The sequence below is a fragment of the Bubalus bubalis genome, chromosome 2 (genome assembly GCF_019923935.1).
Source record: "Bubalus bubalis isolate 160015118507 breed Murrah chromosome 2, NDDB_SH_1, whole genome shotgun sequence".
Classification (NCBI taxonomy): Eukaryota; Metazoa; Chordata; class Mammalia; order Artiodactyla; family Bovidae; genus Bubalus; species Bubalus bubalis.
This window is the reverse complement of record NC_059158.1, coordinates 38,378,294-38,392,271: the sequence shown is the minus strand read 5'-3', so window position 1 is coordinate 38,392,271 and position 13,978 is coordinate 38,378,294. Positions and strand designations below refer to the sequence as shown.

The following is a 13,978-nucleotide window of genomic DNA, read 5'->3' as shown; positions in this document are numbered from 1 at the left end:
GCCAAAGCGGAAATGATGCTCAGTTGTGGATGTGTCTGGTGGTGACTGTAAAGTCCAGTGCTGTAAAGAACAATACTGCATAGGAATCCGGAATGTTAGGTCCATGATTCAAAGTAAACTGGGCATGGTCAAGCAGGAGATGCCAAGATTGGATATCAACATCTTAGGAATCAGTGAACTAAAATGGATGGGAGTGGGTGAATTTAATTCAGATGACCATTATATTTACTACTGTGGGCAAGAATCCCTTAGAAGAAATGGAGTAGCCCTCATAATCAACAGAAGAGTCTGACCTCAAAAAACAACAGGAAGATCCCAGTTTATTTTCAAAGTGAACCATGCAACATCACAGCAACCCAAGTCTATGCCCCAACCACTGATGCCCAAGAAGCTGAAGTTGACCAGTTCTATGAAGATCTACAAGACCTTCTAGAACTAATACCCAAAAAAAAGATGTTCTTTTTATCATAGGGGATTGTAATGCAAAAATAGGAAGTTGAGAAATACCAGCATAACAGGCAAGTTTGGCCTTAGACTACAAAATAAAGCAGGGCAAGGGAAAACAGTTTTATCAAGAGAACATGCTGGTCATAGCAAACACACTTTTCCAGCAACCCAAGAGACAACTGTACACATAGACATCGACAGATGGTCAATAATGAAATCAGATTGATTGTGTTCTTTGAAGCTGAAGATGAAAAAGCTCTATACAGTCAGCAAAAACAAGACCTTAAGCTGACTATGGCTGAGATCATTAGCTCTTTTCTGCAAAATTCAGGTTTAATGTGAAGAAAGTAGGGAAAATCACTAGGCCAGGTGGCAAACAGATTCAAGGGATTAGATTTGGTAGGGAGAGTGCTTGAAGAACTACGCACAGAGGTTTGTAACATAGTACAGAATGACTAAAACCACCCCCAAGAAAAAGAAATGCAAGAAGGGAAAGTGGTTGTCTGAGGAAGCTTTACAAATAGCTGAGAAAAGAAGAGAAGTGACAGGCAAGGGAGAAAAAAAAGATATACCCATCACAATATAGAGTTTTAGAGAACAGCAAGGAGAGATAATAAGAGAGATTTGGAAAACTCAGCAATGGCCACAGGACTGGAAAAGGTCGGTTTTCATTCCAGTCCCAAAGAAGGGCAATGCCACAGAATGTTCAAACTACCATACAATTGCATTCATTTCTCATGCTAGTAAGGGTATGCTCCAAAATCGTTCAAGCTAGGTTTCAGCAGTTTGTGAACCAAGAACTTCCAGATGTACAAACTGGGTTTAGAAAGTGCAGAGGCACCAGAGATTAAGTTGCCAACATCCATTGGCATAGAGAAAGCAAAGGAATTCCAGAAAAACATCTACTTCTGCTTCATTCATTATGCAAAAGCTTAGTGAATCCACTGTATGGATCACAATGAACTGTGGAAAATTCTTAAAGAATTGGGAATACCAGACCACCTTACCTGTCTCCTGAGAAATCTGTGTGTGGGTCAAGAAGCAACAGCTAGAACCTTACATGGGACAACTGACTGGTTCAAAATTGGAAAAGGAGTATGACAAAGCTGTATATTGTCACCCTGCTTATTTAACTTATATGCAGAGTACATCATGCAAAATGCCAGGCTAGATGAATCACAAGCTGGAATCAAGATTGCAAGGAGAAATATCAACCTAAGATATGCAAATAATAGCCCTCTAATGACAGAAAGTGAAGAGGAACTATTTCTTGAGGAGAGTGAAAAACCTGGTTTAAAATTCAACATTCAGAAAACTAAGATCATGGCATCTGGTCCCATCACTTCAAGGCAAATAGAAGAGGAAAAAGTGGAAGCAGTGAGAGATTTTATTTTCTTGGGCTCCAAAATCACTGTGGATTGTGACTGCAGCCATGGAATTAAGGTTGCTTGCTCCTTGGAAGGAAAGTCATGACAAGCCTATACAGCATATTAAAAAGCAGAGACATCACTTTGCTGACAAAGATCCATATAGTCAAAGCTATGGTTTTCCCAGTAGTCATCTATGGATGTGTTGGACCACAAAGAAGTCTGGGTGCTGAAGAATTGATGCTTTTGAACTGTGGTGCTGGAGAAGACTCTTGAGAGTCCCTTGAAATGCAAGGAGATCAAACCAGTCAATCCTAAAGGAAATCAAGCCCGAATATTTATTGGAAGGACTGTTACTAAAGCTCCAGTCCCAATACTTTGGTCACCTGATGCAAAAGAGCTGTCTCATTGGAAAAGACCCTGGGATGCTGGGAAAGATTGAAGGCAAAAGGAGAAGGGGGTGGCAGAGGATGAGATGGTTAGATGGCATCACTGACTCAATGGACATGAATAAGAGCTAACTCTGGGAGATACTGGAGGACAGAGGAGCCTGGTGTGCTACAGAGTCAGACATGACTTAGTGACAGAATAACAACAGATGAGATTGGAGGCCATAAGTAGGAAGACCATTTTGCAGGAGATTAGTGTGGCAGTGGCATCTGGTTCTTTCGAGGCAGCTACAGAGAAGGTTCTGAAAACTAGAACCTAATGTTCTACATGTGCAGTGGGGATAACAGCAGTGTTTAACAGAGCCATTCAGGGCTCTGCTTAGAAGTCTCTCTCAGTTGCTCTGCTCCTAGCTGGGTCATACCCCAGCCCAGTTTTCTAATTTTTCTCGAGATTCTTTATGTTTCATAAACTCTCTGCCACTTAAATTAGCTGCAGTGAATTTCCCAGTTTGCATCTAAGAAATCTGAGTAATATAACACAATCTCAATACTTTTCTGTTAAATGAATATGAATGAATGAATGAGTGGCTTCATTAGTTTTACCTAGGAAGGCACTGTCAGGGTCATTAGTAGTAGATGTGGGAAAACTAAGTTTCAGTGTAAGTGGAAGGAAAGTAAGGAATATGGTGGACTACAGTCTGACAGGCAAGGTGGTAGCATGGGGTGCTGAGTAGAGCTCTGGATCCTAAGAACCAGGGGTCAAACACCTGAAACAGGCAAGGATGACCCAAACACCAAATACAAGACCAAACAGGTGCTGGTCTGGCAGATATGCAGAGAGGGTAGCATACTGTTTATGAATCATCAGTTCATAATGATTCATCATTACTGTTTATGAATCATCAATTAAATATCTAACAGTTTTCTAAGTACTTAGAGAACATAAAAAAGAAACAGTTAGGTAACACATTCAATAAATACTTTTAAAATGGTCCACATTAAGGCAAATCTTATTTAAAAAAATGAAACCTTTAAAAAAATAAAGAGCTCAGATGTCCATGGAAGATTATCCCCCGAGAAAACCGACAGAGTTACAACTAGCCCGGCACCGTGAGCTTTCTCTCCTGAATGCAGCAAATCCAGTGGAAGCCAAGTGGAAAGCGACACTGAAAAAGTCCCACTCATGTTGGCTAACTGGCAGGGGTGACCCAGATTCTGATTTCTGTGCAAGTGCAGAGCAAACACTCTATGTTTTCAGTGGTTTCGCACTTGATGTTTGGCCTGACAGAGACCCAGGGTCACCCGAGGAGTGCTTGGTGAAGCTTCTGGTTGGAACAAGTATGCACGGCTCCTTCCTTTTTCTCCTAGGGCTCGATTTCTAGGGCCAAGATGTACCCTGTTATTGTGGCTTAAAATGTTTTCGAGGAGACTTTTTGGAAAAAGTACTACATACACAAGGAAAACTCCAAAACCAACAGTACTCGGGCACGCAGAAATTTACTTACTTCTGAGCATAATGAGGTACATTCAACTCAGAACGGCTGTGCCCTGCGAGCAGGTGTAAGGTCTTTCAGTAATGTCCAGGGAGCAGTTTCAATCACATGGATTTTCTATACCAAGTGTGGGTTAATTCACGTAAGAATGGCTACCAAACTGTCTTTTCCTAGTCTATCTCCATCTTATATATTGAAACTGAGACAGAAAGGATGTCATTCGTCACCAACCTCTACATGAGTTTCTGTGATAGCTTTTCTCTTACTGCACTGTGAGCACTTGTTTATACACCTGGCTCTTTCACTGAATGACATGGTAGCACAGACTATTTCTCAATCATAAGTCGATCCCCATTGCCTAACGTAACTTGTAGCACCCAGTGGACACTCAATCACCATTTTCTGAATGGATGGATGAAGCTGATTAAACTAAATTGTGTTATACTTCCAGTCTCATCGCCTCATAATTAAGTCCTTCATAAGGAAACTTTCTTTATAAAAGTCCTTGAATTCTGTTACTTCATCAACAGTATCTGCTCATTCTTTTTATTATTCTCATTCCCAGGTATTCCTTGGTAGCCTCTCACTTGTCTGTGTAAAATTCCAATATTTGTCTACTGTCCTCTTACATTCTCTATGGCAGCAGCTTCTAGGTTTACTCAACCCCACATACCCATGTGCATACTCTGCATTTTTCCATATTTATGCTCTTCTTTCCTCGCTTGCTGATCTGTTCCTTCTCTCCCTCTCTCCATTATTTTATGCCATGACCTCCATGAAGACACTTGTACATCAGTGTAAAGAGCTAATGGCTACAGCAATGCAGCCAGTGGCTATGAAACAGATAAGTTACGTTTGGGGAGCCAAAAGCCAACAACATGTGAATGTTACCAGGACCCTGGGTGAGTCAATCCCCTGGTGGGAGCTAAGGGCCGACAGGCTCCCGGTTCTCACTGTCCGACATGCCCTGACCCCATCTCCTGGCTGGGCTCGCTCCGACTCATTCCTCAGATCTCTGCTTTGCATCAGCCCCAAGAGAACTTTCATTAACTCTCCCCTCTCAGTCTAAGTCCAGTCCCCCAGGACAAGCTCTTCTCGCCTCTTGGACTTGCTCTTCAGGCTCCCATCAGGATTATAGCCAGGTTTATTCTTATATTATATAAGTATCCTTATTTAGATTACTTATTCAGAGTGTGTCCCCCTCCAATGGACCGTGAAGACTTCAGGGCAAGGACCTTTTCCAATTTTGTTCAGCACTGTGCTCCAGGACCTAGTGCAGTCCTTGGCACATTATTGCTCCATATAAATATCTGTTAAAGAAACTAGCTACACAGAAAATCAAATGCCACCATGACTACTTACATGAGGCTGATGGTACCAGAATTTTGAAGTGAAGAAAGGTAGGGAGAGGAAGAGTTTTAATAACAAGTAACAGCTTGCAAAGATTGTATAGAATGAATGAAGAAAAAAGAAAGGATTAGGAGCAGAATGTTTTTCTTGAGTGATTATAATTGGTGAAAATTTTGGTTCAACTAGCAAATATAAATACAATTTCACATGAATGGACAGATCTAATGGGAGTTAAAGGACAATGCTAACATCTGAAACAAGTAGGTATATTTTGAAAAAAAGCACTTTGAATATAGTTCATTATGTTTTCATATCAGTGTTATATAAACATCCTGCAAAGTAACAAGATCTGTTAAGTAAAATTAGAATGTAATATATGAGCAAGAAGGAGCCCAAGAATGCTGACTATTGTCAGAAACACTATCTGAACAACATTCAGGCCTTAATCTCAGGGCGCTGCATTACTGGGGTTCATTTACTCAGAGCCCCACTGTGTGTGCCTTGTTCTCAGAGAGTTCCCTTAGGTTTCTCTCAAACTACTTTCTCAGCCAACTTGGCCATTAGAAAGCATTTAACATCAGGACAACATCATTCTCAAAAGGGTTCATTAGGCAGCTTTAAAAAAAAAAAGTATATTTTTCCCAAATCTTTCAGTCTCCAACATTCATCAACAAATCATTCTGCCTTGCCAATGTTCTCTGTATTTCTCCACTCTAGCTTTTGATCATGTTTCTCTTTTTTTTATTCTTGGAATTAGTTGCCATCTTTAACATTCAACTCACAGTGTTTATACTCACAGAGCTGAAAGGAACTTAAGAAATTTAATTCAATTCGCTCCTTTCAGAGAGAATTTTTTTTTTTTTCTGGAAGATTTATTTAGCAAAATTCAGATGAGCTTTCTTTGCCCTTGGAATAAAACTCAGAAATTAAAAATTGAGCATGCACTGGGACGGACTGTAGTACACCTGGAGCGGGGACAGGGAGGGAAGCTAGATAAACAGAACCACTGCAGGGTCAGAATCACCAGCTGAAGTCACCACAAGCGGAAAAGATACTGGTCGTCTTCACATTATGGCCTCGCAGCTAATCTACCAGCCCGAAACAAATAGGCCATGGAGGGTGTTTCTTAAATTCATACCCACTACTAATTTTACAATAAAAACAATAAGCAAAGGTAAAAAAAAAAAAAAGCATAGGCTTTGGAGTCAAGCAATTTGAGGTTCAAATCCTTATCTCACCACTAGCTACATGATCTTTGGAAGGCCTAGGGAGGACATGAGTTATAAAAACTGTAAGATGGGGGGTAATAACTAATACGTCCAGTGCACAACTGTTCTGAGGTTTAAATGAAATGTTTATACAGAATTATATTAGCTACCCCAATGTTGATAGCAGCATTATTCACAAGAGCTGAAAGGACAAAAGAAGTCATGTTCCTCAACAAAATATGATATATCTATATCTACATTCCCCCTTCATGGATCATGGCCTTGTTGTGGTGAAGGGGCTTGGGCAACTCAATGAGCATGCCATGCAGGGCCACCCAAGACAGACAGGTCACAGTGGAGAGTTCTGACAAAACGTGGTCCACAGAAAGGAATGGCAACTCACTCCAGTATTCTTGCCTCAAAAATCCCATGAACAGTATGAAAAGGCAAAAAGATATGACACCAGAAGATGAGCCCTAGGTCCGTATGCTACTGAGGAAGAGCAGAGAGATACCTCTAGAAAGAATGAAGCAGCTGGGGAAAAGTGGAAATGATGCTCTGTCATCCTGCTTATTTAATTTATATGCAGGGTACATTATGGGAAATGCTGGGCTAGATGAATCACAAGCTGGAATCAAGATTCCTGGGAGAAATATCAACAACCTCAGATATGCAAATGATACCATTCTAATGGCAGAAAGTGAAGAGGATGTAAAGAGTCTCTTGATAAGCATAAAAGAGGAGAGTAAAAAAGCTGGCTTAAAACTCAACTTAGTTGAAAAAACTAAGACCATGACATCTATTTGCCATGAAATGGTCCCACGGTAACTGCAGCCACGAAACTAAAAGACACTTGCTCCTTGGAAGGAAAGCTATGACAAACCTAGGCAGCATATTAGAAAGCAGAGACATCACTTTGCCAACAAAAGTTTGTATAGTCAAAGCTATGGTTTATCCAGTAGTCATGTATGGATGTGAGAGTTGGACCATAAAGAAGGCTGAGTGTCAAAGAAGTGATGTTTTTGAACTGTGGTGTTGGAGAAGACTCTTGAGAGTCCTTTGGTCTACAAGGAGATCAAAGCAGTCAATCCTAAAGGAAATCAACTGTGAATATTCATTGGAAGGGCTGATGCTGAAGATGAAGTTCCAGAACTTTGGCTGCCTGATGGGAAGAGCTGACTTATTGGAAAAGACCCTGATGCTGGGAAAGATTGAGGGTAGGAAGGGGGTGACAGAGGATGAGATGATTGGATAGCATCACTGACTCAATGAACATGAGTTTGAGCAAACTCTGGGAGATACTGAAGGATAGGGAAGCCTGGCATGCCGCAGTCTATGGGGTTGCAGAGTCAGACATGACTTAGAGACTGAGCAACCACAATATCTACACTTCCACACTTTCAATGTAGAGGAGGCAGATCAATCCCTGGTTGGGGAATTAAATCCCACATACCATGGAGCAACTAAGCCCGGGTGCCTCAACTACTGAAGCCAGAGTGCTCTGGAGCCTGTGCTGCAAATACCGAGCCTCTGGGCCACAACTAGAGAGTCCACGCACTTCAACAAAAGAGCCCACGTGACACAGTGAAGATCCCACACGCCACAACTAAGACTCAGTGCAGCCAAATAAGTAAACAAGCACTTTAAAAAAGGAAGGACAGTCCAATACATGCAAAAACAAGGATGGGTCTTGCAGTTATGCTAAGTGAAAGAAATCAGACACAAAAGGACAAACATCGTATAATTCTACTTACAGGAGTATATGGAATAGGCAAATTCATAGCAGCAGAAAGCAGAATAGGCATGATGGGGGCTGGGAGTGTAAAGAGATGGGCGTTATTGTTTAATGGGTACAGAGTTTCTGTTTGGGATTATGAGACTTCTGGAAATGGATGGTGGTGATGATTGTACAACATTTTGAATGCACTTGATGTCACTGAATTGTACACTTAAAAATCAGAAAGTGGTAAATGTGACATTATATATATATCACCACAATATAATATAATTTTACATCATATATGTTTTGTTTTGAGACACAAAACAGGGCCAAAATGCTAGTAGAATGCCTGATGCTATGTACATGGTCACAAGGAGGGAGGTTCAAGAGGGAGGGGACATATATATATACCTAAGGCTGACTCATGGTGATGGCAGAAACCAATACAATATTGGAAAGCAATTATCCTCCAATTAAAAATAAATAAAATTTATTAAAATGGTAGGTATAGGTCATCCTACCCCAACTGTTTACCTGTTCTAAGTAATGCAGCGACAAGTTGATATACTTGGCCTCTGTCAGAAGCTGGCCTCCGACTCCAGTCTTGGCAACCCGCTCTGAACCAGCCAGGTCCACCAAATGCAGCTTGGCGTGTCTCACGGTTGCAGATCCTGGTTCCTTGCTTGACAGGTGAATGGTGAAAATGCAGTGAGAACGGGTTGAAGCTTGGTTCATAGGAGTCTATAATAAATAAGTTGTAAAACAAATGTGAACAATGAGAATTTTGGAAGACTATCAACCGATTTACATGTATATTTCCACTGATAAGACATTTCCCATGAAGTGAATACTTTCAAATGGAGTAAAGATGCTTGCAGCGGAGATCCTTAATATGAATTACTTTCAGTGTGTTACCTCCTGAATGACTGATAACAGATATGGGTGGGTTCATTCAGAAAGTGAGAGTTTGAGTGAGGCAAAGCTTGGGTCTTTTTAAACAATACGATAAGTTTACCCTGTTACATGACCACAGACCATACCTTAACTTTGGCTGGCCATACTGAAAATGTTCAATGTGAATTTCATAAGAAAAGAGCTGGGAATGGGCGCATTGAGAGAGTTCATTCCACAAATGTAAACACAATCCACAGGCAAGGATACCTAACATCATTGCTACTAGCCAACACTGAATTGGGGCTCCCAGTCAAAAGAATAAACAAGAAAAAAATATGAGGCATAGTAATAGAAAAGAAGAAATTAAAGTGACTTATACACAGAAAATACTGTGGTTTACAAAGAGAATGCAAGAACATCTACAAATAAACTGTTAAGGACTAAAAAGATGAGCATGGTTGTTGGATGAAAGATAAATATGATAAATCAGTAAAGTTCTAATAATCCAGCAACAATTAATCAGGAAATATATTATTCATAATAGCAACAAAGATGATGAGATAATAAGAGATTAATCTTATAAAAGATATGCAATTTACAAGGAAAATGATAAAATAATATTAAAGAAAACAAAAGGGAAACCTGAAAAATTGAGGTGCCAGATATTAACATACCATTTCATGGATGAGAAAATCCAAAATTAATCTCTGTATTAATCTCTATTAAGCAATATATTCAATGCAATTGAAATACAAATGCTGTTGGTTTTGCTTACAGGGCAAAACAAATTAATTCTAAAAATGAGATGGGAGAGCAAATATTGAAAATAATCAAAACCAATTCTGTGAAAGAATAATAAGGAAAAGGGTCTTGTCTTGCTATATATCCAGGGATAATCATAACACTAGAGTAATTAAAACAGAGTGGTACTGCTGCAGGAGAAGATAACTAGGTCAGTGAAACATGCTATGCTCATTTAAGGAACTCTGCCTAAGTTCCTGGGTGACATCATAGCACAGAGGAGGAAGGATGGACTTATTAACAAATGGTGTTGGAATAATGGGCTATCCGTCTTGAAAATGTAAATTTAGATTGCTTTCTCACACTATACACATAAATAAATGCCAGAATGTATAAAGATTTGTGTGCAAAATAACACAACTTTTTTTTTTTTTCCTTTTAGTTTAGCGAAATGATTTATACAAGGCAAACATCCTGTTAACTACCTCCGAGGTCAAACACCAATTCTGCCAGGCACCTCAGAAGACCCATCCTAATCCTCTCCCCAAAATAAACATTTTCTTCCCGACTCTGTAGTAATCCCTTTCTTAGATTTCATGGTTTTATCACTTAAGTACGCATCCTTAGATACTACAGTTTTAGTTTTGTCCTTAGGTTTTTAGCTCGAGAAGTCTCTGATTCTCATTCCATCCACAGGTTTCCTTTCCACCCCTTTGTTTTCTTTACAACGTATCTGCTGAAGAACTTGAGCCATTTGACCAAAGTTTCTCGGTCTGCACTTTGCCGACTGCATACGTTCTCATGGGAGAGTTCAACTTGTCCTGTCAGCTCTATTTCTTGGGTATCAGCAGCTGGATCGAGGGCTTGACCAGACTTACGTCCTATCCCTTTAGCAAGACTACCAGTGGCGGTGTATCTTTTTATCAGGAGATGTACACAAGTCTGGTTGTTGCTTTTTTGAAGGAAATAACACAACCTTAACCTTTATAAAATATAGCAGCATATTGTAATCAACCCAAGGCAGTAATAGATAACCTATGAAAAAACATAAAACACAAAAATGAATGGATTTGAAATACTTGATCAAATAATCCAAAATTAAAGAACTTCTGTGTGATGATATCTGCTGCTGCTGCTGTTCGGTAACTCAGTTGTGTCTGACCTTTTGCGACCCCATGGACTGCAGTTCGCCAGGCTCCTCTGTCCATGGGATTTCCCAGGCAAGAATCCTGGATGGGGTTGCCATTTCCTTTTCCAGGGATCTTTCCAACCCAGGGATTGAACCGATGTCTCCTGCACTGGCAGGTGGATTCTTTACCACTGAGCCACTTGGGAAGCCGTGATATCTACCATAAAGTTAAAACACTGGGAGGTGATATTAGCAGTATATGTGGCTGACAAAAGATTAACATTTGAAATACAGAACCCCCACAAAACAATAAGAGAAAGACAAACAACTCAGAAAACAATGAGCAAAGGATATAAATATGTATCCTAAAAAGAGGAAACCTGAATACGGTCAACATGTCTTTGAAAAAATACTCAGGCTTACAAATACTCAAGACAAGTAATTAAAATCCAATAATTAACTATTTCATTCACCTCCATCAGACCAGAAAAAATGTAAGAAATAAAGTCTAACAAAACAAGTATTTGTAAAGATATAAGGATGTCGAAATATTATATACTGCTGGGGAGATTGCAAATTAAAACTCTTTTTTTTTTGAGAGAGAATTCCCTATGACCTGCAAGCCAGCAATAATAGACTGACTACTGGTCAGGCTCAGATGGTAAAGAATCTGCCTGCAATGCCAGAGACCCAGGTTCGGTCCCTGGGTCAGGAAGATCCCCTGGAGAAGGAAATGGCCACCCATTCCTGTATTCTGGCTTGGAGAACACCATGGACAGAAGAGCCCGGTCTGCTACAGTCTATGGGTGGCAAAGAGTTGGACATGACTGAGCAGTTAACACTTCATTTCACTTCACCAGGAGTATTTCCAAAAGGGAAACCTGGGCCAGGTACATTATAGGGGAAAGAGACAGAGGCAGAGGGAGACAGAGATAAAAGTCAAATGACCCTGCAGCACTGCTTAGGGGGCAAGAAGTTGATGCAAGATGTACAACCTAAATGGACACCTTGCGGTGGAAAGATAAATAAACTACACAACAGTAAAATGCAACAACTTTGTGTAGGTTGACATTGATTTCTAAAACAGAATGTTGAGGGAAAACGGAAGGTTAATGATAAAAATACTATGATAAAACTTAGATAATTAAGAAGGCAATATTATTTGAAAACATTAGCTCGTGGTGCTATAACCTAGGTCATTAAAAGTTTAGAAAATGGACTGAGAGGATATAGCAAATTAATGATAGAGGTTGCCTTTGTGAGAGATGACTTCACCATTATCTGAAATATCCTATTTCTTTTATTTAAAAATTATCAGAAGTAAATAGATATCAGACATCAAAAAATATCTAAAATAAAAAGTATCTAAAAATATTTCAAAGGAATGTTCATATGCATAAAGCCATTCAGATCTCCATCTCTGCAAAATGGGATTTAACAAAAGAATTTCTATATGGATACACATGTATTCAGATAGCGTAACATGCTGCTGCCGCTAAGTCACTTCAGTTGTGTCCGACTCTGTGTGACTCCATAGACATCAGCCCATGAGGCTCCCCCATCCCTGGGATTCTCCAGGCAAGAACACTGGAGTGGGTTGCCATTTCCTTCTCCAATGCAGGAAAGTGAAAAGTGAGAGTGAAGTCGTTGAGTTGTGTCCGACTCTTAGCAACCCCATGGACTGCAGCCCACCAGGCTCCTCCATCCATGGGATTTTCCAGGCAAGAGTACTGGAGTGGGGTGCCATTGCCTTCTCCATACTGTTACCATAGCCACCTTCAAATAAAAGTTTACATTTTATCCAAATAGAAATTAAGATCATGGCATCCTGTCCCATCACTTTACGGAAGGGGAAAAAGTGGAAACAGTGACAGATTTTATTTTCTTGGGCTCCAAAATCACTGCGGAAGGTGACTGCAGCCATGAAATTAACAGATGCTTGCTCCTGGGAAGAAAAGCTATGACAAACCTACTTTGCCTACAAAGATCTGTATAGTCAAAGCTATGGTTTTCCCAATTGTCAAGTATGAATGTGAAAGTTGGGCAATAAAGAAGGCTGAGCTCTGAAAATTTGATGCTTTTGATCTGGTGCTGGAGAAGACTCTTGAGAGTTCCTTGGAAAGCAAGATCAAACCAGTCAATCATAAAGGAAATAAACCCCGAATATTCATTGGAAGGACTGATGCTGAAGCTCCAATACGTTGGCCATCTGTTGCAAATGTTGCAGGAAGACGGACCCCCTTCCAGGGCCTGAAACTGTGCTCTTGTCTAACACTTGGAAATGAATTGTCGGAGGAGACACATGTGCTGACAAAGCAAGAGATTTTATTGGGAAAGGGCACCCAGGTGGAGAGCAGTAGGGTAAGGGAACCCAGGAGAACTGCTCTGCCACGTGGCTCACAGTCTCGGGTTTTATGGTGACGGGATTAGTTTCCGGGTGGTCTTTGGCCAATCATTCTAATTCAGAGTTTTTCCTGGTGGCGCACGCATCGCTTAGCCCAGCTGGATGCTAGCGAGAGGGATTCTGGGAAGTGGACGGACATGTGGTGTCTCCTTTAGACCTTTCCTGAACTCTTACGGTTGGTGGTGGCTTATTAGTTCCCTATTCCTTATCAGGATCTCCTGCCATAAAACAACTCATGCAAATGGTTACCATGGTGCCTGGCCAGGGTGGGCGGTTTCAATCAGTGTGCTTCCTCTAACAACTCCTCCCTGAGAGACTTCTTGGGAATTAGGGCGGAGGTCTCTTCCTTCTGTAACTTCTTCCTGCTGTGCATGGGTAACATATGTGTATGCTATTTTTTCTGTAAATGTAAATTCTTGATAGACACCATTGTAGATTTATACCAACTAGCAAAATACCTGGGCTTCCGCGGTAGCTCAGCTGGTAAAGAATCCGCCTACAGGGGCTTCCCAGGTGGCGCTAATGGTCAAGAACACTCCTGCCAATTCAGAGACATAGGAGATGCAGGTTTGATCCCTGGGTCAGGAAGGTCCTCTGGAGAAGGGCATGGAAACCCACTCCAGTGTTCCTGACTGGAGAATTCCATGGACAGAGGAGCCTGGTGGGCTACAGTCCATGGGGCAGAAAGAGTAGGATGTGACTGAAGCGACTTGGCACACACACGGCAAAATATACAGATGTCCAGATACTGGCATAGTTTTGGTGATGATGATGTAGCTAGTGGATTAAATAGGCTGAAAATTTGACCCATTACTTGTTGCCATAATAACTATACC

General features: G+C 40.7%; 1 protein-coding gene across 5 annotated transcripts in view; it reads right to left on the bottom strand.

Annotated features, from left to right (window-relative positions):
• KIF6 (kinesin family member 6) overlaps positions 1–13,978 on the bottom strand; it is a 425,992-nt gene that overhangs the window by 255,624 nt on the left and 156,390 nt on the right. For all 5 annotated transcript variants that reach the window (XM_006074723.4, XM_006074724.4, XM_006074725.4 and 2 more), the window contains exon 7: positions 8,509–8,715. In XM_006074723.4, coding sequence (XP_006074785.4) covers positions 8,509–8,715 — 207 coding nt within the window. The remainder of the gene's footprint in view (positions 1–8,508; positions 8,716–13,978) is intronic.